The sequence below is a fragment of the Cervus elaphus genome, chromosome X, assembly GCF_910594005.1.
Source record: "Cervus elaphus chromosome X, mCerEla1.1, whole genome shotgun sequence".
Classification (NCBI taxonomy): Eukaryota; Metazoa; Chordata; class Mammalia; order Artiodactyla; family Cervidae; genus Cervus; species Cervus elaphus.
This window is the reverse complement of record NC_057848.1, coordinates 32044396-32070692: the sequence shown is the minus strand read 5'-3', so window position 1 is coordinate 32070692 and position 26297 is coordinate 32044396. Positions and strand designations below refer to the sequence as shown.

The 26297-nt window shown below is 35.3% G+C and overlaps 1 protein-coding gene and 1 non-coding gene across 6 annotated transcripts in view; one reads left to right on the top strand and one right to left on the bottom strand.

Moving 5' to 3' along the window:
- The window catches only part of COL4A5 (collagen type IV alpha 5 chain), a 236308-nt gene that overhangs the window by 45796 nt on the left and 164215 nt on the right, over nt 1-26297 (bottom strand). For 3 of the 5 annotated variants that reach the window (XM_043896509.1, XM_043896511.1, XM_043896512.1), the window contains exons 22-35: nt 23788-23880; nt 21890-21960; nt 21423-21614; nt 20457-20625; nt 18238-18330; nt 18044-18148; nt 16722-16819; nt 14642-14792; nt 9744-9857; nt 5923-5931; nt 3947-4114; nt 2999-3088; nt 2387-2536; nt 680-778 (exon numbers count right to left, since the gene is read on the bottom strand). In XM_043896509.1, coding sequence (XP_043752444.1) covers nt 680-778; nt 2387-2536; nt 2999-3088; nt 3947-4114; nt 5923-5931; nt 9744-9857; nt 14642-14792; nt 16722-16819; nt 18044-18148; nt 18238-18330; nt 20457-20625; nt 21423-21614; nt 21890-21960; nt 23788-23880 — 1602 coding nt within the window. The remainder of the gene's footprint in view (nt 1-679; nt 779-2386; nt 2537-2998; nt 3089-3946; nt 4115-5922; nt 5932-9743; nt 9858-14641; nt 14793-16721; nt 16820-18043; nt 18149-18237; nt 18331-20456; nt 20626-21422; nt 21615-21889; nt 21961-23787; nt 23881-26297) is intronic. The other 2 variants (XM_043896510.1, XM_043896513.1) reach the window with 1 other exon arrangement.
- LOC122691117 lies at nt 11249-11372 on the top strand. Its single transcript, XR_006340353.1, has one exon. It is a non-coding gene; the product is annotated as a small nucleolar RNA SNORA26 (small nucleolar RNA).

The window sequence follows — 26297 nt, the reverse complement described above, 5'->3', positions numbered from 1 at the left end:
AGATAATTTTTCCTTCCAACTACATTAAGATAATATAGCATACAGTCCAGAGCAGAATAACTGATCTAAAGGGCTCTTAGGAGGATGGTAACAGCTACTCTTTATTGTTTAGGGGTCCAACTAAAAGAAAATGGTTTAAGAAGCAGCAAAAAAAAGTTTTATTAGAAACAAAAAAATCCACATTGATTGTAAGAGTGATTAATGCTATAACACATTACCAATGAAGGTTGTGAAATTCTTACTCCTAGAAACTTTTAAAACTAGAAATGGCAGTCATCTGTTTTACATGGTTTAATGATTAACTTGTCTGAAGGCAAAAAAATGAAAAGGGTGAATTCTTTAGGCTCCTAACAGATAACTGTCTAGTCTACATATGCTACAATGTATATAAGTAAAATATAGCACCTTACTTAGATGTACTTCTGATTCTGTGTATACTCTGAGGCCACAAAAAAGAAGAAATTGAGTAAAGAAAAATATCCTACAAGTCTTTTCTGTTGACATTTGTGCCAATGGCAACATTTTTGTCAAGGAGAGGTCCATATCTCAGTAGCTTCCCAAACATATTGCCATGACCAGATTCAAAACATCACTACACATGATAAATACATAATTACTTTGTTTCAGGGGTCAGGATCAGCCAGCCACCCAACTACTACAGGTGGTTTATCATACTTACCTGATGGTCCTGGCAATCCAGGTTGTCCACTCAGTCCAGGTTGCCCTGGGTCTCCAGGCAAACCCTGGTAACCTTTTGGCCCTGCAACTCCAGGAATACCTTCCAAGGATGAGTATAAGAAAGACAAGTTAGGCTGGTATTATTAATCATTAAATACATTTTACAAAGCAAGCTACCCAAACTCTGAAATATGAATGAAATACAGGAACCAGTGATATTCTGATATAGTGTGAACCAATATCACTGGACTCATTAAAATCTCCCAGTTTTTAAAGTAGCTACCATTAAGAACTTCAGAGCACTCAATAATTAAGCCACTTTCCTCTTTGGGCCTCAGTTTCTTACACTATAAAATGAAGGAATTGGGGCAGGCCGTCTCTACACTATCTCTTAGATTCTATAACTATCTTTCATAACTTTATATTAAGGCAAATACAGTTTACTGACACTATTTTGCAGAAGGTACAATGCAAAGAGAAGCTTTGCAAGAAGTAAATCAAGAAATGTAATTCATTTTAACAATAATACAAAATTAGGTGGCCTTGCCTCTTTCATGATTATATACAAAATTATAGTAATGTCTTAAAACTCTTGTTTGAGGAGAAATCCCACCAAGCCCTGCTCACGGGGAAACTTATAACATCTATGTACACACACACACACACACACACACACACACACACACCCCTACACACATACTCACACACAAACATGGACTGACAATAGCAATGGTTTCAACACAGAAAGAGCCACAAACCTTACTTCAATCTGCAAATAAACAAAGTTTAAAAGTTCCATTTTGTTTGAAAGGATATTCTATGTAGATTGGATTGTGTTTTATTTATTGTTTTGTGCTTTTTCATATTTTTCCCCTGGTGGTTCAGCTGGTCAAGAATCCGCCTGTAATGCGGAGGACATAGGTTTGATCCCTGGGTAGGGAAGATCCCCTGGAGAAGAGAATGGCTACCCACTCCAGTATTCTGGCCTGAAGAATCCCATGGACTATCCATGGGGTTGCAAAGAGTTGGACACAACTGAGCGACTTCACTTCATGTATTTTCTGATGCTTTGTTATGAATATGTTATAGTTTTATAAAAAGAATAAAGGATTTTTATTTTAAAAATCTGTTATACTTCATATCTAATTTGCTTCTAATTAAATAACTGCAGTAACACAATTGTTTCCTAGACCTACTTCCAGCAACCTTCCCCAGGGGTGTTTGGCTGTTCTTAGTCCAATATTTGTTTATTCTTTTAGGTTAGAATAACAGTGAACTATACAAAAATCAAGTATGATATGGGTATCAAAAATCTGCAGGACAACAGTGTACCACTCATCTTCATTTGGTTTCAAGAAAAAAAATTTTAAATGGCCAGAAAATTTCCCAAACACTGAAATCTGTTTTCCAAGTAATTCTGGTTATTTATCCATCTTCTCTTGATCATATTCTATACACTACTTTCTGGAAGGCTTGAAAGTGACTGTTTATTTTAAAGCCTCATAGTTTGTAATAGATAAACTACAAAGAAAACACTCAAGCAAAAGTTGATCAGTGAAACAGTACAAATCAGTAAAAACTAGCTTTCGTTACCAAAATTTGATATACCTAATTGCCTTAATCCTGGATTACAAGTCACTTTCCATGCTAATAAAAATTAAACATCATACCCACCAGGAGAAAAATTAAAATAAATGCATCCACTCACCTGGTAGGCCAGGGTCCCCTTTCTCTCCTTTTGAGCCCAGCAGATCTGGATCCATTGGCCCAGGAAGGCCTGGAAGGCCAGGCTCTCCTTTACTACCTTTCTCTCCCGCAGGGCCAGGAAGTCCTGGCTGACCCTGCAAACCATCCTCACCTAAAACCAACATGTGTGGGAAAGACACAGCCAATCAGGTTCATCTATCCAGGATTAATGCATATAAAGATTATTCATATGTTACACAGTTGGGTAGGCCACTGACCACCCAAAACACTCATGCACCTTATTCATTGTCTATAAATAACTCGAGCTCACTTTTACACTCAAACAACAATCTCTCTCCTGGTGTTCTCTGACAAATACAGACTGTAAAAAAAATAAAAATTAAATCCTTGTATGTTGTTATTTTGAGTTAATGCTTATCATATTTCATAGTATTCAAACTAAGCATGCCATCAAACTGAAAACAGGAACTACTTAAATGCCATGTCACTTAGAAACAAAATACAAATAAAGCATTGCTCATTTTTAAGCAGTCAAAAGTATTCTGTGTTGACGTAAAGCAAAATTTTTAATTTTCTTTCTTTCATATATCTGCCAGCAAACCCTGAATATTACCTTTGAGACCAGGAACACCACTCCTGCCAGGAATTCCCAAAGGTCCTGGTGGGCCTGGAGGTCCCATCATACCCATTTCACCTTTGGCACCTTTGAAAAATATCAATACCTTTTTACCTTTCCTTGACCTTGGAAAGATAAAAGATCAGTTTAGAGATGTCAACTAGAAAACTACTGAGTTAGAGGGAAGGTACTATAAGGTTTGCCTCTTTCCAACTATTGTAATCTTAGTGACCACTACTGTCTATATCACTGTGGTAGTTAGTCTCTAAACATGGTCCCCAAATGAACTGCACTTCCCAGTACACACAGCTTTGTGTACCCTTCTCCCCTTGAATTTGGGATGACTCTGCCTTAACCTTGACTATGTGACCCTGTATAACTCCCAAGGCTAGATGATAAGAACTCTAGCAGCTTCCACCCGGGGCTCTTAGAACATTCACTTTCAGTTTTGAGGATTCTCTCTTTTGGAAACCAATTGCCCTGGAAAAAGAGCAACTACCCTGAATCTATCATATGTGAGGTACCTCTGTGGATAATGAGATAACATGTGAAGAGGCCAATGAACACTGAGGTGTCACAGTAGTGCCACGTTGAAAGCATCTCCTTCATCCCAACCATGGTACCAGTTGGTACCATGGGGATCAGAGATAAACAACGCTGTCTAAGTCATCCAATAATTCCTGATGAATAAAATCTTGAGCAAAATTAAGACTGCTTTAAATCATCAATATTTTGGGGTCATTTGTTACACAGCAATATATAACCGGAGCGCTCAGAGAGAAAAAGTGCAATGCAAATAGCAAAGTGAGTTTCCCACAATCAGAGACATTTAATACATTTCCTTAAAGGATAGTGTCAATTGAGAAAATCACAAGAGACTAATACACCAGAGTCATATTAGCTCTAATGTCTGGAATCCCAAACCAGGGAAGACTAAAAAATTACCTGGAAAGCCAGAGGCACCTGCTTTTCCTGGGAGCCCTGGTGATCCTGGGGGTCCCATAGGACCTGGTGCTCCAGGGATCCCTGGACTGCCTCTCTCACCAGGAGGTCCTGGAACATCAAATCCAGGAGGCCCTGGATCCCCCTTCTCTCCTGGTAGTCCGTGCAAGCCTAGTTAATAAAAACCAATATTAAAAAGTATTGAAGCAGTTTTAAGAGATGTATCTGGTTATTTTTTTAGCAAACAGGTAATAGAATCCTGTATACAACCAACCTAACAGTGAGTTAGGGATACATTTGGTATCATGCATAGAAAATAATCTAACAATAAAACTTTAGGATTTTCAAGTATATTTTCCTAAGAATGGACTTCTGAAATTATTTCTCAAAAAAGACCAATCTTTTCTTAATTGCTACAATCATGTACTATTTTTAATAAAATGTAATAAAAAATACTAAAAAACTAAAATAAAAAAGACATAAAAATACAATCCTATATCGTGGTTATTATAGTCTATTAATACATTTATACAATTTATGCAATCAAATGCTTACTCTCAATTTCTTCTAATTCCAGTGCAGACTGGTAACAAACAGTCTGTGATTCGACACTTGTCACTGCCCACACTTGAATTTCCACTATTCTAAGGTATTGTGAATTATTAAGATGTATTTCTATAACCCATACAAAATTAATTACTGCATAAGTCAGTTACATGGGCCCTCTTGACTTTATTTTGGCTTTGTTTTAACATGTTGTTTTAATAACACATTACTATTAGTTTTTGTTGTTAACTTTTGTTTCTCAGTAATCCAGCCAGGATTTTATAGAAAAATTATGACATTGCAAAAATAGACTCCAGAAAACAAGGTAATTAAAAAAGAATATGTTTAGTGAAAGGAATTATACTACAAATATAGTGCAAGTTCCTACACCAACACCTATCAGCTATATGACTTCTTAAGTCACTTAACGTTATTGGTCTTCATCTGGTAAATGGGGATGTGCCATAACGGACTGAAAGCTGGGGGTGAAACAGGTGATCATTCCAAGCATCTCTTCAACAATATGACCAGTTTTACTGTTGAAGATTCACAGGCAATTATTGTTATAAGAGAACAAGATGGCTGGTGTTTTAAGACCTGTTTGGTGTCATATTACCAGCAAGCCTTTAAACTGATAAAATTAACTTTGAAGATTAGAGATTTCCATTTAGTTGGCACAGTAGTGATGATTCCAATGCTGCCATTTCATAGTAAAAAATACTATTAAAGGGGAGAGATATTTTATATTATATTTATGAAATATGATATCTGATAATGTATACAATTATACCTCTACATGGATGACTGTCTATTGTTATATTACAGCCCAAGTAGTTTTTAATAGCTGAGTTTTCAAGATAACTATTTTGCCCCTTGAAATATGCTCCAAGAGAGCAGTTCTACAAAATAATTAAAAGACTTCAATGTGGATAAATCTTGTTGCTTTCCAAGTTTAAGGCTTGAAGATATGGCTTTTGGAAAAAAAAAACAGATGAATAAGGTATGAGGATCTAATGTAATAGCATGGTGACTATCACTAATAACATTATTGCATAATTACAATTTGCTAATATAGTAGAACTTAAGGGTTCTCACACACACAAATCAGTAAATATGTAAGGTGATGGATGTGAGAACTTGATTGTGAAAATTTTTTCACAATGTATACATATATCAAATCATCACATTGTACATTTGAAATATATTACAATTATCTATGTCTTTGATACCTCAATAAAGCTCAAAAAATAATAAATCAAAGGAAAAATAAATATCCTATTTACAGCTTCTCAGAACTGTTTTCATGTGCTATCTTTTGCATCTTTTATGATGATGCTATTATATTTGGATGATTTTTTCTACTATTTGTTCTAATATAATAAATTCTCAATATTAAAATAGAAAAATATGGCTTTGAGTGAGAACTACAATACCTGGTAGACCTGAAGTTCAAGAGGCAGGAAGTTACAGTTCAGCAGCAAGATGAACCACCCAAGCAGAAGCAAGTTGCAAATAGATTAATTAGGTTAGGAAACAAAACTAACCATGTAAAGATTAGAAAAAAAAAAGTCTACAAATAGAATTTATTAGATATTGATTCACTACTAACATATTAGTAATGAGTAAAGAAACTTATTTTAGGCATTTGCTCAGATGCTCATATAACATATACTATAAATATGTTTGCCAATAGAGAGAATAAAATATTTACTTCAGAAAAATACTTTTTTATGAAGATCAGCAATACACTCTTGTTTATTTCTGATCTTTACACTGCTTTGAATGATCATTTCAGAATTTAAGCTCTTAAAGTTTAGTTAGGTTTAAAATTAAACTTGATTTTGTACTCTAACAGATTAGGTTGTTGTTTAGTCGCTAAGTCATATCCGGCTCCCTGCGACCCCACGGACTGTAGTCTGCCAGGCTCTTCTGTCCATAGGATTTCCCAGGCAAGAATACTGGAGTGGGTTGCAATTTCCATCTCCAGGGGATCTTTCCAACCCAGGGATCAAACCCACGTATTGTCAGGCGGGTTCTTTACCACTAAGCCACCAGGGAAGCCCGTACAGGTTAGGTACAGAGAACTCAATAATTATTAGTGCATGTCTATGATGAAGCAAACTACATGTTCTAGGCTAAGATCTCTTCATTGTTATTAGTAATAACAGTAACATATGTTATGCTGTATTTTTCACAGCACAGATCTTTTCCATTACTATTGTCACGAATTGGCATCCTGGTAAAATCCAGGATGAAGAAAGTCAATATAAATTCAAAAGTTCTGCTGAATCTTATACAGTAACAGGAATTATATGGCTATATCTATAGAGGCTAAGTGCATTAAAGGTGTATAATGCTCTTAATTTATTGACAGCCAAATGGAACAAGTTAATGGAAAAAAAGAAAATTCCAAAAATATGCATTATCTGTGAAAATGTTAAACACACACAGTCCAAGGGTTTTATAGCCAGAAAGTTAGAAAATGACAATGTACTCTCCTTCATCTATGAAAATGACATGATTAATGCCTTGTTTCTTTGATTCACATTAGTGGTGATAAGTTTGAACTCATTTAGCTATGCACATGTTCCTGAGACTGGACAAGTGTACAACACGTTTGACTCAGGTTAGGGTATTACCTGTGAACATGGAATTAAGTATATTTAACTGACCTCTAAAAAGATCACTAAAGCAATTATCTTACAGCTATTGGCCAGACCAAATAATAAGAACCAACAACTTCCATTTCTCCCTTACTAGGGTATAAGATGAAAAACATTCTGCTCCTTGTCCTTTGGCATTTTAAAAAAATGTTATTTTCCTATCGCCAAATGAGAAATTGATATTCAACAAGTCTTTAACTTAAAAACATGCATTAAACTGTACAGTCTGCTTTGGAAAAAAGAATGACAAATAGTAAAGCTTAATTAAATAATAGCAGAAAACTGGAGTCAAAAGAAAAGCCTGAAAAGGATGTATCTCTGGAGAAATGACAAGATAGAATACTTTGCAGTAAGTTTTCTACTACAAAATGAAACACAGCAAGTATATTAAATAAGCTTCTTATTTTAAAAATAGGTAGTTCGAATTTCAGCCACACAGTATAAGTTGGTGTATCAAGATGTTAGTAGTAGCCTTGCTGACAGTCCTGTTATTGAGATGTACAAACAAAAATTATGGTATTTTTGAAATGCACTAAGACAATATTCTGCTTTGGTGATTCATGTAAATTTACTTTTTTTTTTTTTAAAAATTTATTTATTTATTTTTTCACCATTGCAACAAAAAGAATAAAATACTTAGGAATATATCTACCTAAAGAAACAAAAGACCTATACATAGAAAACTATCAAACACTGATGAAAGAAATCAAAGAGGACACAAACAGATGGAGAAACATACCATGCTCATGGATTGGAAGAATCAATATTGTCAAAATGGCTATTCTACCCAAAGCAATCTATAGATTCAATGCAATCCCTATCAAGCTACCAACGGTATTTTTCACAGAACTAGAACAAATAATTTCACAATTTGCATGTAAATTTACTTTAAGAGTGAGTATACACTGCTATTATCAAGTATAAAATATAGTCATCTGGTGGTAAAAAATTGTGATTTGAGAATATTTCTATGTTAATAAGAATGTATTCAATACATTTTTGTGGCAGTTGCTGTTAACTTCATTTATTTGTTGAACTATATTAGTTCAGATCTTCAATTGTATGGCAAAATATATATTTACAGAAGAAAGAGATGAGATTAAATTCAGCATCATTACTTTTCCCCCTGCCAATCCTATATAGACTTTATAAATATACCTATATATCCATGAATTAGAGAGAACATTAGATGAATGAAATACTGTAGAATATTAGCTAAATTTTAAAAAGCATTAAAACACAAATAAATGTATTTTTATTTTGTTCAGATTGGTATTAATTGGTATTAATAATCTCTTTTTAGTCTTGCTCAGCTGTGATTTCAGAGTTCAAAATGCTTCTGAAACCTTATGTAATTTTGGGAAACAAAATGAAAAAACACAACAGAAATCATAAATTCATTTTAGCCATTTTGTGAAATAGCAGGCCAAGACTATAATGACCAAACGTAAAAATTGTTTTTTCTCAAGATCCCTCTGCTATGCTAGTTAGACAGAAGGGTTTCTCATTAATGTTGAAGCACCTACTTTTTAACCAGTTGGTTCAAAGCAACACCATAAGTTTTCTTTTTTATTTCTAAATCAGTAGTGACATGTTAGGGGCCATTTAAAAAAAAGATACAATGCGCCATAAAACAAATGTTTAAAATAGGACATAAGCAAAAATAACCTTTACTTTCCAGGCTTTTTATATTGTTAATGAGTGTTTCTAAATTTTTAGCATAATAAACTAACAAAATACCTACCTATTGGCATTTAAGGTCAGAAAACATATTCCATTGCTTCAAAGTCAACGTATGTATATCTGAATGGTGCATTTAAGTCATCCGATGTATTCAAGGAATGACTAAATGTTCCATATTTGCTTTAATTTCATATATTATTATAGTACTTTGCAATAACAAAATCTTGGCCCATGTGGGACCCTTACTATATCTTCCTAGATTAAGATAAAAGTAATTCACACCACCAGATAGTTCAGAATCTGTAAACTCTTGCATGAACATAGAGGAATCATATGATTCTCTATGAGGTTACAAGCTGAAAAATATTTTTGAGTATTAATATTAAAAAAACCTTAGCATGCTTATGAGTTGCAAAGTAAATGCTGACTTATGGGCAAAAGAAGAGAAAATTCAATTAAACTCACTTATTTAAAAAAATGAGGATACCTAAAAAATATTTTTAACATAATTTTTTTAATCCTGTGCTAAGAAATGTTATGAGGTTTCACAGACAAAGCTCTATTAATGCCATATAGCTACTCAGGTCCAAAATGATTAGCACCAGAAGTTCCTAAGATTCCAACGGTATGATTAGCTCAATGATTATAAGCCATGGAAACATACTGCAATTGCTAAACTACACTGTTGTTAATAGATCAATCTTAAATGAACAGAGAAGGGAAATATCAGGTAATATTAGCTCTTCTGCTGTGATCTGTGCTCTTTTGCTTTTGCATAATTATATACGTGGACATGTTAACTCTCAGATCTGCTTTCTGTAAGACTATTACATAGGTTACACTTTATTGAGGGGCTAACCAACCTCTACATAATTATGCTACAAAGTGCATATTTACTCCAATCTTACCAGGTTGGCCTATTGGTCCAGGAATTCCTGGTGGCCCTGGTGGTCCCTGAAAACCTGTTCCTGGCAGCCCAGGAGGTCCCATTGGCCCAGGTTGTCCATTTGGTCCAATGTCACCTTTAAGGAATAAATATAGTTTAGATATTAAAAACAACAGCTGAGTCACTTGTCTTTAGCATTGGATCACAAAGTTATAATTACAGTAGTTTTGTAGCATGTTTTAACTTATGTTTGCTAAACATTAACTTTCAGAATCAGTTATGTCATGTCCAAAAATTCCTACTTGAATTCTCATTGAAAATGCAGTATATGTATAGACAAATCTGGGGAGAATTGACTATGTCTTCCCATCCACACAGAAGACTTAGCAACTTCTTAATAACAGTTTTAATTTTTTCCACAAATACATTAGGCACATTTTGTTTTATTCATTTCCAAATATGATACAGATTTTTTTTTGCAAATTACACTTTCTTTCCTATTTATTTCAATATTTATAAACACACCATTCTATTTGTCATAACGATATTTTGCATGTTATTTCTGCCACCTGGAACATCCTTCCCTAAAGATTCAGTTCAAATGTCAGCTCTTATATTGCTTCCCAAGGTACCTTAGAAGAGGCCCTGAACAAAAGTAACACAAGAGGTAAACTGAATGCTTCCAAAGTCATCTTTTCATTTTTGTTTAATGATTCTAATGGTCAATCTTAAGCACATTTTCTCCCTCATATAGTTCTTTCCTGATGGATATTAGCCATATTGGTCACTATGTTGCCTTGAAAATGTCATATCAATTTCTTCTAAGTTTTAATACCCAATCACTGGTATAAATATATCTAGTGGGTGAAATTTTACTGTGATCTGCTTGCTGTGTTTTGACTGTGGTCTATTGGTCCAAAACATTAGTGATACATATTCATAAAGGTTTCTATTGAGAAAACCAAGATCATGGTGATGCCCTCTATGATTTTTTTTTTTTTTTACAGTGGAGAACAATCTCTGAGATATTCAAGAACAGAATCAATGCCTTTGTGTTTCTAGGGATTAAAGTAGTAGGCACACAATAAGAACATAATAAATGTTTGAGGAATAAAGGAATTACACAGCAGAAAGTCCCCAATTCTTTTTTTTTCTAGCACCTTAGGAACTTTACTGAGTTTTAATATTTGAGAATGAATCCTATGTAGGATATGAGGATTCTATACTTCAATGGTTTGGCAAATGCTTCATAGGGAGCTGATATTTAAACTAGGCTTCAAGCTCTTTCTTCCCAACCTCTGTCTCAAGGCTGTTATTATAAACAAAGTACAGTGAGAGAGCAATTTCCATATAGACTGTTAGCCACATAGCTTATCATCTGACATATTTCTATCTGTAAGTTTTGGGGTCACAGGTCTAAGCCTGGGGACGTAGTTGATAGGAAACACTACCTGTAACTTTGACTATTAATTACAGTTTATAGCTGACCAGAATTGTCTACTCGAAGATAGGAAGGTATTTTTAAAAGTGCTTATCTTAAGGCTGACACAGTGCCTTAAGAGGCTAACACAGGAGGGTAAAGAAAGTCTCCATAAAACCCAGAGAAGAGATTTTTAGAACTCCTCTCTGGATCCTGTCTGGAGTCACAACTGAACTGGAAAAAAAAAAAAAAAGTGCTTATCTGAGAAGAATTTGTATTGGTTCAGTTTGGGGCCTTTGCTGGCAAAATTATAGCCTGGTTAAATTTTGTTCTGCTGTTCTGTTGCTTTAATGGGAATCAACCCAACATTTTTCAGGAGCATGGGGGTTGCTCAGACTTTTCTCTGGGGGCGAAACTGTTTACCAGGAGAGTCTAGTTCCTTGCAAGCCAGAAAGGAAAAAAGAAACAATCGCCAAACCAGTTAAGATGAATTTTATTCATATATATAATTAGGGAAATCAAAATCAAGGGGATAGAAGAAACCAATAAAGAAATGAACAAAGGACATGAGCAGTTTACATGAAAAAAAATTCTTTAAACATATGAAAAGATGGTCTATTTCACTTATAATAATGGAAATACCATTATTTTAACTATAAATTTAATTATAAATTTAAATTACCCTGAAAGTAAAGGCAAAGGACCTAGTATATCCAAAGAGATTTTCTAAAAAGAACAAAGTTGGAGAACTTACATTACCTGACATCAAGTCTTACTATAAAACCTCTGTAATGTAAACAGTTGGTACTGACTTAGGATAATAAAATAGACAAGTAGAATTGAGAGCACAGAAATACACCTACACATAAAAAAATTATTTGATTTTTGACACAGGCACCAACATAATCCAATGGGGAGAGAGCTATTTTAAATAAATGATGCTAAGCAAAAATCATTTAAAATGGATGACAGTCTCCAACATAAAAGCTAAAACTGTAAAACTTACAAAAATAAAACAGAATATATTTGTAACTTTGGAACAGGGAAAGTTTTCTTAGGCAAAACACAGAAAATAATAATCATACGACAAAAATCTGATAAATGAAAAATCAATAAAATTAAAACTTTTGCTCATCAAAATACACTGATAGTAAAGTGAATAGGCAAGCCAGACAGGAATAAAATACTCATAAACATATATTTGACAAAGAACCAGCATGCAGGATATGTAAAAGTCACTTTGAACTTATCAATAAAAAGGGGAACAAACCATATTTCAAAGGGGGGAAAATATCTGAATGTGTAAATAATCCACACATACATGCAAAAGAGCTCAACATCACTAGTCATCAGGGAAATGCAAACTGAAACCAAAATACATTACCAACATACCTACTAAAATTCAAAAATGAAAAGATCAATAACAGCAAATGCTGGAGAGAATGCAGAACAACTGAAACTTTCATACTGTATTGGTTAGAAAATGATACAACCATTTTGGGAAAAGGTCTAGTAGTTTCTTTTTTACTACTGAGGTATGGTTGATTCACAATATTATATAAGTTTCAGGTGTACAACATAGTGATTCACAATTTTGTTCTTTTTTATTTTTATTTATTTTTTAAAAAAATTTACTTATTTTTTAAGTGGTGGAAAGTTGCTTTATAATTTTGTGTGGGTTTCTGTAGTACAACAGTCAGTATTATAGAACAACTGTACTGTGATTCACAATTTTAAAGGTTATATAGTCCATTTATAGCTATTATAAAAATACTGGCTATATTTCTGGTATTGTACAGTATATCCTTGCAGCTTATTTTATATATAGTTTCTACCTCTTAATCCCTTACCCTATCTTACCCCTCCCCACTGTTAACCACTAGTTTGTTTTCTATATCTGAGAATCTGTTCCCTCTTTGTTATATTCACCAGTTTTTTTCTTAGATTCTACATATAAGCCCTATCATACAGTATTTATCTTTTTCTGTCTGATTTATTTCACTAAGCATAATATCCTCCAGGTCTATTCATGTTGTTGGAAATGGCAAAACTTCCTTTTTTTTTTTTTTTTACTGTGTGTGCACATGTGCTCAATCATGACTCTTTGCAGCCCCACGGAATGTAGCCCACCAGGCTCCCCTGTCCCTGGGATTTCCCAGGGCAGAATACTGAAGTGGGTTTCTGTTTCCTCCTCCAGGGTGTCACTTGAGTCTCCTAAATTGGCAGGTGACACAGAATTATGTATCTGCTAAAATCCAGAAAATGTACCCTTAAGATTTGCACATTTCATTTATTGTGAATTTTGTATCAAAGAAAAAGAACCGCCATAGAATTACAATGAATGACAAGCATGCTGCAGTACTGAAGGAGAAGTTATTGCTGTTGTAGTTTACTTTGAGTTGCATTAAAAATAAGTCAATGAAAGGAGAAAGGGATGGACAAATGTGACAAATCTTACATAGTAAAATATTGATAGTAGCATATCAATGGTGGGTATAAAGTAGTCACTATAAAATTCTTTCTACTTTGCTGTATAAATACAATTTTTAAAAATTAAATGTTGGAAGAGAGAAAAATACTAATTGTAGAATCTAAGTGGTAGATATATGGATTTTCCCTGTACAATTCTTATTAATATTTTATGTGTGTTTGAAATTTCTCACAATAAAATGTTTAGAAAACTATACTGAGATACCTACTTGTTTCCAACAGTTTGGCAAAAAATCCAAGAGGTCATCAACATACTCATTTAGCAAGGCTGTGGGGAAACAAGCACACTCATACATTTTGGCTGGGAGTGTAAAGAGTGCAAATGGAGAGGAATCTGTCGATATATAGAAATGCATTTGTCCTTCCGTTCAGAAAATCCATTTTTATTGTTCTATTCTAACATTACACATAGGAAATAACATGTATGCAAGATTATTCACTGTAGCATTATTTCTAATAAGAAAAGATTGCTAAAATCCCAATCTAGCAACTAGCAACTGGTAGAACAAACCATGGTATACCCAAGCAATTCAATACTAGGCAACTATTTTTTTTTTAAATCATGATCTCTATACACTAATATGGAGGGATCTCTAGAATATAAAGTTAAATGAAATAAGTAAAATGCAAAGAGTCAAAAGGTAGTAATCTATCTTTCGAGAAAGGTAGGATATATATATATATATATATATATATTCCTATTGACTTGTACGAAGGAACATCAGAAGGGTAAATAACTAAAAAACAGCTACACATGTGATGTGGAGGAACATAGTAGATGGAGATGGGATAAAGGGAAAACTTCTTATAAAAGTGTTACTCCAATACATATATATCACCTATATAATGAAATAAAACACAAAAATATCAATGGAGGATTTAAAAAAAGCCATGATGGGGAGTAGTTTAGGCTTTCTAGTTAATTGGATTTATCACCCATAAACTTTCCCAACAGTTTCAATTTCTTCAAAAGTTAAAAGCAAATTGAGAAGTAGCAAATGCCTCCATACCTTTTGGTCCAGGTAGCCCATCCAAGCCAGCTTGTCCTGGAGGACCTTGAGGTCCTGGGAAACCACGATCCCCTTTTGGACCAAGTATTCCTTTGAAACCTGGGAGTCCTGGAGGCCCAGGTGGCCCAGGTAGCCCAAATCCTGGTTCTCCCTAGAGCATATACATGATAAAACACAACAAAATTCCCATGACTTTCTTGGTGCCTACTGTTTACTATAGAGAATTTAAAGCAGACAATACAAGGTAATATTCCCCCCTGCTATGATACAGGGAATAGGATAAATAAAAAGAAAAGTAATTGGTATGCAGTACAGAACATCTGAAAGGACAGGAAACAGGGCTTAGTAAAACAAATTGAATTATTTGGTCTGGTTTCAGGACAAGAAAGAAATATCTGAGAGAGCATGACACTAAAGAACCCAAGTGAGGAAATGTGATTACAGATTAGGTGATTATTTTAAATTTGACTAAGAATGATAATGGAATTGTGGGTTTTGTATAAAATGTCCATTTCGTTAGAGGTGAATACTGAAGTATTATATATATTTATGGGCTTCCCAGGTGGCTCAGTGGTAAAGAATCTGCTTGCCAATCCAGGAGATATGGGAGACATGAGTTCAATTCCTGGGTTGGGAAGATCCCCTACAGGAGGAAATGGCAACCCACTCTAGTATTCTTGCCTGAAAAATCCCATGGACAGAGGAGCCTGGTGGGTTACAGTCCATGAGGTCACAAGAGTCAGACATGACTGAGTGACTGAGCAAAACACATATGTATTTACAGGTGAAATGACACAGTATATGAGATTTGGGTTAAAATCCTTCAGCAAGAAAAAAAAGAGTAGATGAAGTATGATAAAATCTTGATAATTTGGCACCTGAGTGATGGGTATATGAAAGTTCATTATTATTATTCCTTGCAGTTTTGCGTTCATTTGAAAAGGTTTATAATAAAATAAAAACAATCACTAGAGCAGTGATTTCTCATGAGAACTGTGGTCATGATCAAAGTTTCTTTCCATGAGAAAAAAGGTAGTAATGATAAAAACACAGGAAATTTAAATTAATTAAGCACAGAGAAAATACAGGAACAGTTAGGATAAGACTGAAGTTTTATCCTAAGAGTTTGCTGAAGACTAAGGAAAATTTTAGATGAGATAAAATATAATAAGAGGAGAGGAAACCAACTTAAACACAGCATTATTATTACTAAGTCAATAGCAGTAATTTGAATTATGTATCTGGGGTGGAACAGAGGGAAAAAGTATGAGAAATACTTGACATGATGTGTGTGTGTGTGTGTGTTACTCACTTAGTCATGCCCAACTGTTTGTGATCCCAAGGACTGTAGCACTCCAGACTCCTCTGTCTATGGGATTTTTCCAGGCAAAAATACTGGAGTGGGTTGCCATTCCCTTCTCCAGGGTAACTTCCCGACCCAGGGATCAAACTCAGGTCTCCTACATTGCAAGCAGTTTCTTTACTGCTTGAGCTACCAGCGAAGCCCACTTGATGTGATATTCAACACCATTTCAACCAACAACCATACAGACATGGGAAGAGATTAAATAGAATAGTGATACTACAGAAAAGCACAGAGGAAGCTGATGATTGTATTCTTTCATCTCATTAAATAACCAGTCATTCTAAAAAACAGGTTCATAATTTTTTAAAATTTTGCTTCAAATTTGATCTCTTGGACTATTAAAAAAGTGTTTTGAGTTAAATATTTTTAAATAAAAATACAATAAGTTAAGTTCTATTTATATAGTGAAGACTTGGGATGATGTCTAAGCCAAAATAGAGAAGGCTAAGGGAAGGAAGGGCTTCCCTGGTGGCTCAGATGGTAATGAATCCACCTGCAATGCAGGAGATGTGGGTTCGATCCCTGGGTTGGGAAGATCTTCTGCAGGAGGGCATGGCAATCCACTCCAGTATTCTTGCCTGGAGAATCCCATGGACAGAGGAGCCTGGTGGGCTACAGTCCATGGAGTTGCAAAGAATCGGACACAACCAAGCAACTAAGCACAACACAAGGAAGGTAGAAAAAGAAAAAGGAAGGAAGTAAAATGTCTCAGACCTTTGGTCCTGGAAAGCCTGGTGGCCCAGAAGGACCTTCTAGACCAATTCTTCCAGGTGATCCAGGTGCTCCTGGAGGTCCTGGAATTCCAGGAAAACCTGTAAATTAGAAGTCATTTTCAATCCCCAAAGAGAAGACACCGTAAGAAAGATACCCAAACTCTTAAACCCACATTTTACCCTATTATATCATGCTCAGTGACTACAGTAAGATGTTAAAAGCACAATGACATTCTAGATGATTATTTCAGACCAAGCCTTACAAATACCTGATATTCTCTCTCAATCACCTTGTGGCCCTATTATTTTCATACAGGGCTAATTAGCATTTGTGGCTAATGCTCTTCTAAAAGAAAGTAAAAGCTATTACCAATGAGATAGAAGAACTAAACTTATGAACTCCACGCAAAAATGCAGAGAAACTTTTATTCTGCTTATATCTGGATATAGTATGATAAAAGGCCTACCACATAATTCTGGAAATGAACTAAAAACAATGGCAGATGTTATACACATACATACACATAAAATCAAATCTGACTCTTTTGAAGTCATTTAGTATAAATGAGTAAGGACATGTTTAAGCACTGTTCTCAGATTAATACACATGCTTGCCATTTATGAGAAAAAGTTCTGTGAAGAATAAAGCAGAGCTGAAGCAACAGCCCTAAAAGTTTCAGTGAATCATGAGAACATGACTTAAGGATAAAACATTACTTGGATAAATGTGTGTAATAAATCTGTTTTCTGTTTAATACAATCCATTCATCTAACAAATATCTACTGAGTGCTTACTATGTGCCAAAAACACATAGTTTGAGTCCTTAAAATATAATGGTGAACACAAAAGACACTTATTACTGTGATTTTTAAAGTTTATATATCATTTTTGCATATCTAGGATTTAGATGTTTTCTTATCTGAAAAAGTTTTAGATAAAGACAACAAAACTATAGTGCACACATTCTGTGACTTTTCATTTAATACTTTGTATTACACAAAGGGTCTTCCCTAATGGCACAGCAGATAAAAGAATCTGCCTGCAGTGCAGGAGACATGCATTTAATTCCTGGTTGGGAAGATCCCCTGAAGGAGGAAATGGCAACCCACTCCAGTATTCTTGCCTGAAAAATTCCATGGACACAGGAGCCTGGTGGGTTACAGTCCAAACGGCAGTAAAGAGTCAGACATGACTGAGCATTGAGCGAACTACACATAGAAAAAGTTAAAACTAATATAGTTGATTTATTGTGTGAACTATATCACAGAATAATATCACTTTGAGCAGTTAACCTACCTTGGCTGCTACCCAGTCCTACATACCTTTGGGACCAGGTGGTCCAGGAAGCCCGATTCCAGGGATACCTGGTTCTCCTTTGCTACCAGGTATTCCTGGCAAGCCTGGCTGGCCTGGGAGTCCAGGTTCACCTATGGAGAAACAGCAGTTTTTTTTGGAAGTAGCCAAAGAAAGACGCCAACAAATGTTGAGTACACGGTCAAATAAATTCCTCACATACCTGGAAGACCTACTTCACCATCTCTGCCTGGGTTACCAGGCAGGCCAGGCTTCCCTGGTTGGGTTATGGTCTGACCTGGATCACCTTTAGGACCTATGTGGGAATTAATAGTGAATAGGAAGTGTTCACTTGACTAAAGACCTCCATTAATTAAAAAAAAAAATTTATACTCTTTTGAAAATGCACACTAATAAAAATCCAAGAGAAAAACAATCATATATATTTTCAAGGATGATACTAAACAGAAGAATGAAATTTCAAAGAGAAAAGTATATTACAGTTTTAAGAATTTTCATGAAGATAGCATCTATAAAAATATTAGGCATCTATAAAAATATTCTCTAAATGCAGCTCAAAAGAAAAATATTTCTTTTTGGTTAACTACTGGTACTTTAAGGTTTTATGCATGCAAAGTCCAAGCACACATACTACTCATTAATTGAAATAAGACTTTGAAAAAGGTTGAGGATAAAGATGGATTTCTTAACCATGGCATAAAAAGCACTAACCATGAGAGGAAAGACTGATAAATTTGGCTATGCTCAAATTGATTTCTGTTCATTAAAGACACCATAAAGAGAGTGAAAAGGGCAAGCCACAGTGGATGAAGATTTTGCAAAATAAATAGCTAAGAAAGAACTAATACACAGAATACATACACACACACTCCCCTCCAAATCAGGAACAAAAACAATCCAAAAGAAAAAATGGTCAAAACACTTGAATAGACATGTCACAAGTGGAAAATTCAAATGGTCAACAAACATATGAAAATGTTAATGTTTGAACTTTATATTAATGGAATCATGGGGTAAGTATTCTTTATGTTAACTTTGTGTATGGCTATTGCATATTCATTTTTATTCATTTATATATCAGAGTAATATAAAATAAAACTGCCACCCTATACATCACACTCAACAGACTGGCAAAAGTGTAAAAGCGGCAATACAAAATGTTTTTGAAGATATAGAGCAACAATAAATATCTAATATTGCTGGTGGGAGTATGAATTGATACAACTGCTTTGGACATGGTTTGGAATTATCTAGTAAAACTGAAGATGTATTTATTCTATGCCTCAAAAATGCAAATCTTAAAATATATACCCTAACCCAGTGACTGGCAATTGTTTTCTGTAAAAGACTAGACAGCATATACTTTAGGCTTTGTGGGCCATATGGTCTTTGTAGCAACAACTCAACTCTGCAGCAGTAGTGCAAAAGCAAGCATAACAATAGTGAATGGGTGCGAATCTGTTCAAATAAAACTTTGATTTATGACAACATGTGGAGGGCCAGATTTGATTTATGAACTGTAGTTTGCTGATCCTTGCCATAGAGCACAAGAATATATAAGAGAACGCACATAGAAGCATTATAATAACAGGCCCGAACTATAAATAATCCAATTGTCCATTAACAATAGAATGCATAAATCAATGGTGACACACACACACATTGGAATACTGTACAGCAATAAAACTGCTACATCCATATACAAAGTTAACATAAAGAATACTTACCCCATGATTCCATTAACAGAAAGTTCAAAAAGAAGCATAAAGTACTTTATTTAGGAACATATATCTAGGTGATAAAACTATTTATGGAAGAAAATTATGCAAAAGTGAAGGCAGTGTTTACCTCTGGAGAAATGGAAGAAGATTTTGATCAGGAAAAGACAGAGAGGGGAGCATAGAGGTTTCCAGAATACTGGCAATGTATGTTTCTTGGCACATGTGGTAGTTATGTGTGTGTTTGTTTCTATTATAATTATTTGTTAAACTTTGCATTATGTATCATGCACTTAAAAACAACAACAGTAACAATAAATACAGCCAGAGAAACTTTAAAGAGAAGGTCTTCTTAAATGCACTGGGAAGACCCAGAGGAATCTGGTGGAGAGGGAGGTGGGAGGGGGGATCGGGATGGGGAATACATGTAAATCCATGGCTGATTCATGTCAATGTATGACAAAAACCACTACAATATTGTAAAGTAATTAGCCTCCAACTAATAAAAATAAATGAAAAAAAAAAAACATATACACACACGCACGTACATATTTATGTTTCCTTGCTAAGGAGCTCTGGAAAGTCCAAATATAAATAGCCAGGGAAAAACACCTCTCATGAAAGGAACCCAAAATGGTCAAAAGATAATGCATTTCTGCTTTTAAGCACCAAACTAAAAACAAAACAGCCATAGCAAACTCACCTGGTATTCCTGGTTGGCCTGGATTTCCTGCCACACCTTGTATGCCTTTTTCACCTACTGGACCTGGAGGGCCAAAACCAACAGGGCCCATAGGCCCCCTATTTCCTGGGAGACCTGGCAAACCTGGGTTCCCAGGGGGACCTCTTTCACCCTTAAAAGCCATTCCACCCTGAAAGGGAAAAATTTAATACAGAAATACATAGATATGACAGCTATCTGTAGGTTGGTATTACTCAGTACAGCTAGAGAAATGATATAGCCATAACAGTTCTTAAAAACTGAGTGTGTGTTACTATGGGATGGTATGTGTGATCACTCTATTTATACATTCTTTCATTCAACAAATATTTTTTGAGTTCCTACTATGTGCCAGGAGCTGGTGAAAAAGCAAAGAATAAAAATAGACTAAAGTCTCTACGTTTATGAAGCTTACATTCTAGTGTTAAGTCAAGAAGTTTATAGGCTAGTTAACATTTTATAAAGTATCACTTTCTACCTAAATATCCTGTGCTGTATGTTGCGCACAAAATAAGACTACTCATTTACGTTCAATCTTTAGGCTCCATGGCACATTTAACACAGCCATCTACTCACACTAATCTCTAAGCTTACTGTATATAAACCAAATTAGACTTTTGTTGTCAGGTCTAGACAAAACCAGACAAGGCTATGTGGGATAAGAAAAGGGGAAACTTACACTGATCTATAGGCATCTTAACCTTCTGCCTATTTGGTCATAGCAAACCGTATTCAACATAATAGTGGGTTAAGCAGAAAGAATTAACAAAACCACTTAGAGAAAAGAATTATAAAGAAACTCTACATAGTCAATAACAATGTGCCATTAGTACATATAATCACATTCTTTTAAGCATTTATTAGATGTTCAACTAAGCACCAGGCCCATCCTAGAAAACATCACTAACAATTTGACACCACAAAATCAAGAATATCAAACCAACTCACAGGTTCTCCTTTGGGGCCAGGAAGTCCTGGCAATCCATCCTGTCCAGGGGTGCCAGGTAAACCAGGAAGCCCTGGAACTCCAGGGGAACCCAAATCTCCTTTGTCACCCTTCATTCCTGGAAATGTGAGGATGTCACCGGGTTCACCTTTAGGTCCAGGAAAGCCTGGAGCACCTGGAGCTCCTGGTATGCCCTGAGGGGTTAAAAACGAAATAAAAGAAGAGACAGAAGAAGAAAATCAGTTTCTTTTTTTCTAATACTTTCTTCAGTTTATCCAGTCAACCTGCCCAATAACATTTAGTGTACAAAGCTATGAGTCAATGAGACATATGAGCCAGCAAGAGTAAAAGAACCAAATAAATCATAATATAAAAACTAAATTTCCTTTATATATATCCACAAGTGAAAACTCAAGGTGTAAATGGGTTTCTTCTATTTCTTTTGCTCTATAATATACTCAAAACTTACGGTTAATCCTTTGGGACCGATTGCACCAGCGTGTCCTTTTTCACCCTTCTGTCCAGGGAAACCAAGAGATCCTAATACACACAAACACACACAAAAACACACACACACACACACACACACACACACAGAGAGTCATATGAGCTTTGGGCTTGAAATCTTGATAAAGCGATATAAACATCAGCAAGTCAGGAAGTCAAGTCTTAAAGTAAGAACATCAATCTCATTTGACAAGTCACATTTTCATTTCTCTATTTCATGTTCTCAAGATACAGAGATCATCCTTTCTTTTAGGTAAATCTAACCTTTCATGGTATATACAACATTGTATCCTTAGGTATTTCCAATTCCAAAGTGTCCCAAAGCTTGCAGCTACCAAGTACTATGCATAGAAGTATTTGGCTTCCATAACCATCCCATTGTCAAAGGCAGAACGAGATAAGGACAAAGTCTGTATATTTTAATCTGTTCTTACTTAAACAATTTTCCTAGATTCCTACCAGTTCTTTATTTGGTTTATCATTCCCTAAAATTAACTTTATGAAAAAGGACTGGTGCTCAAAGACTAGAGGAAATATTACTAAAGCAGCATTTTCAAAATGGGTCCCTGAAATAGATGCATTGGCACCAGCTGGGTACTGGCTAGAAATGCTAATTCTTGGGCCCTCCATCTCAGGTCTACTGAATCAGAAATTGTGGGGGTGGGACCCAGGAATATGGATTTTAACAAGCCCTCTAAATAATTCTGATGCACTCCCAAGTTTGAAAACCACTAGACCAGAAGTACAAGGCTAGATGATGAACTTCCAGGGGCAGCTATTAGATTTGCTGAAAATCTATTTCCAAGCACCAAATGAATTGGTTCATTAGGGAGATACATCAGACAGAAAGGTAAGAGATCTGGTGTCTATTCTCAGCCCTAACTGACTCAGACATAACGTGTGATTTCAAGAGAATATTGGGATACTCCAAGAGGCAGCTAAGTGAAAGAGTTGTGGGTCTGCTGGATATCAAATACAGTTCTGCTTAGAAATGGGGAAGGAAGAGTTATATATAGAAAGAGGAAGGCAATATGATACTGCTTATATGTGGAATCTAAAAAAACGGTACAAATGAACTTATCTACAAAATAGAAGTAGAGTCACAGATGTAGAAAACAAATTTATGGCTACCTGGGAGTAAGTGGGAGATAAACTGGGAGACTGGGATTGACACATACACACCACTATACATAAAATAGATAATTTATTAAAAAGGACCTTCTGCATAGCACAGGGAACTCTACTCAATACTTTGTAATGGCTTATATGGGAAAAGAATCTAAAAAAGGGTGGATATATGTATATGTGTCTGATTTACTTTGCACTGCAGAAATTAACACATTATAGATCAATGGTACTCCAATGAAAATTACAAAAACAGAGGAACAGTTTTTAATTTTTAACTTTTAAAAATTAAAATAAATAAAGAGGAATATTGGCAGTTGATTGCCAAAATCTAGTAAAAGCCCCATTTCTCAATGACAACATGTGATACATTCCAATGACTAGAATCTGCCACTGGAAATGATATTTAGGAGTCAAGCATTATGAACATTTCCCCCAGTTTTCTGGAATTAAAAACTCTGACTCTGTTTAAGTTATTTTCTTCACCATAAGGAAAATAAGGAAGATATTTTTCCTGGAATAATATTGTTGAAATGCTTTAATAGAAAATGTAAGTAGCTTCAGGTACAGAAAGCAAGAGCAAGCATAATTTATTTCATAGCAGATAGTGATATTTCATATTCAGTTACTTATGAATATGAACGACTAGCTATAAAATGAGAAACTGGCATCATTCTAATATCTAATATCTAGCCAGGAATATTTTAAAGGTTGCCCTGAGGCAGAATGTTTTACCTGGGGGACCTGGAAGACCTGGCAAACCAGGCTGACCTGGAGGCCCTGAAACACCAGTTCCAATACAGTTGAAGCAGGTGTCACCTTTGTCACCTAGAGAAAACCATAATAAAAAACAAATTTTACTTGAATGGTTACATATATCTTCTTTAGACAGGTTCTAAAGAACTTAGTGGGGATTCCCAGGGGGATCAGTGGTAAAGAATATCCTGGCCAATGCAGAACAAGCCAGTTCGATCCCTGGGTTGGTAAGATCCCTTGGAAGAGGAAACGGCAACCCACTCCAGTATTCCTGCCTGGAAAAGCCCATGGACAGAGAAGCCTGGCGGGCTACAGTCCATGGGGTTGCAAAAAGTTGGACATGACTGAGTGACTGAGCACAAGGAAGTTAGCACTAAAGGACAACATTCCCACACAACAGTGTAGTTAGAGAAGCTTATATTTAGAATCAATTCATTTGATATATATTTACTGAGCACCTACTATGTGCCAAGCACTATTCGAGGAGTCTATAATATATGATAAACAAAACAGACAAAATCCATATGTTCATGGTGCTCACATTCTACCATTGGCTGAGTAAGTGAAACTGGATATGCTTAGGGATGGGTGGCAGATTGCAATTTTGAATAAGACAGTCAGGATAGAAACCATTGAGAAGATGACATATGATAAAAATAAAAACTTAAAGGGCATGGCATGTGTGCAACAACTGTAGAGCAGTCCAGGCAGAAAGAGTAGCCATGTCTAGCACACAGAAGGAATATCAAGGAGAAGATATTACTGGAATAGAGTGAGAAAGGGAAACCAGCTCAGACCATTAACAGGTTATAACAAGTGGCATATCATAAAATATCATATAGGCCACCGTGAAGACTGTGGCTTTTACTGTGAGTAAAATAAGAATCTAGGAGAAGAAATTAAACAGAAAAGCAACATGATAGGACAAGTTTTAAAAGGAGGACTCAGGTTGCTATGTTAAGAATGTGATCTAAGTACAAGGATAGAAACAGGTTAACTATGTAAGTGGCTACTGCTGAAGTGATCTAGGAGAGATGGCAGCTCATTCCAGAGTGACAGCAATGAACAGGACACGAATTGGTTAGATTCTGGACATATCTGAAGATACAGCCAATGGGGTTTTCTCATGGATCACATATAGAATGCAAAAGAAGGGGGGAATCAAGGATGACTTCAATATACATCAAAGATCAAAATAAAAAAGGAAAACAATAAAGCTTTTAGAAGAAAACATAGAGGAAAATCATCAGGTCCTTGGGGTAAGCAAAGATTTCTAAAATAGAACAGAAACAGCACTAATCATAAAAGAGGACGTTTATCATTTGATTTGTTAATTAACAACCTCTCTTCAAGTAAAGACATGAGTAAAAAATCAAGTCACAGAATGGGAGAATATATTTGTGATACATATATCCAACAACCCAATTAAATGCAGAAAAAAATAAGTACTGTACAAAGAGAATGTACAAAACTATAAGAGGCTCAGCATCAATAATTGTGAGAGAAGTGGAAACTAAATTCTCTTTGTCAAATGGTTTGGTGATATCTATGGAATCAAAATCTATACCTATCCTATATCCCAGCAATTCCATCATGATGTTTACACAACAGGAGTGAATGCTTATATCCTATAATACATACATACATATATATATGTATATATACATACACATATGTATGTATGACATAATATATATATGAATGTTCATAGCAGCTTTATTCATAATAACCCCAGACCAAATGTCCATTAACATTAGAATGGATATTTAGGAATATTTAACAGATATAATATTAAGCAAAACAAACCAGATAAAATACCAAGACATAAAAGGGCCTATATGATTCCATTTCTACAAAGTTCAAGGCAAACTGATAGAGGACAAAACAGTGGTTACCTTTGCGAGTGCTGATTAGGATGCACAAGAGAGTCTTCTAGAATCCTGGTTAAGTTCTGTATTTTGATTTAGATAGCAGTTACATATGAGATGATAGATACACATATAGAGATATACATATAGAGACATATAGAGGCAGAGTATATATAGGGAGAGACATATCTATATAGATACATATCTACTATATGTGTGTGTGTGTGTGTGTGTGTGTAGCTCAGTCGATAAAGAGTCTGCCTGCAATGCAGGAGACTTGGGTTCGATCCCTGGGTCAGGAATATCCCCTGGAGAAGGAAATGGTAATCCATGCCAGTATTCTTGCCTGGAGAATCCCAAGGACAGAGGAGCCTGTTGGGCTACAGTTCGTGGGGTCACAAAGAGTTGGACAAGACTGAGCAAATAACACTTTCACTTTCAACACTTTCCACATAAAAGATAAAATCATCACAATGTCTTACGAGGTCCTGTATGATCTGCCACAGACTGTCCCCTCCCTCAGATTATATTACATCATATTCTACAGTTCTCCTCCCAGCCCTGCCATGCACCCTGACCTATGCTCACTCCATTCCAGTCACAATGGCTCTCTTTCACATA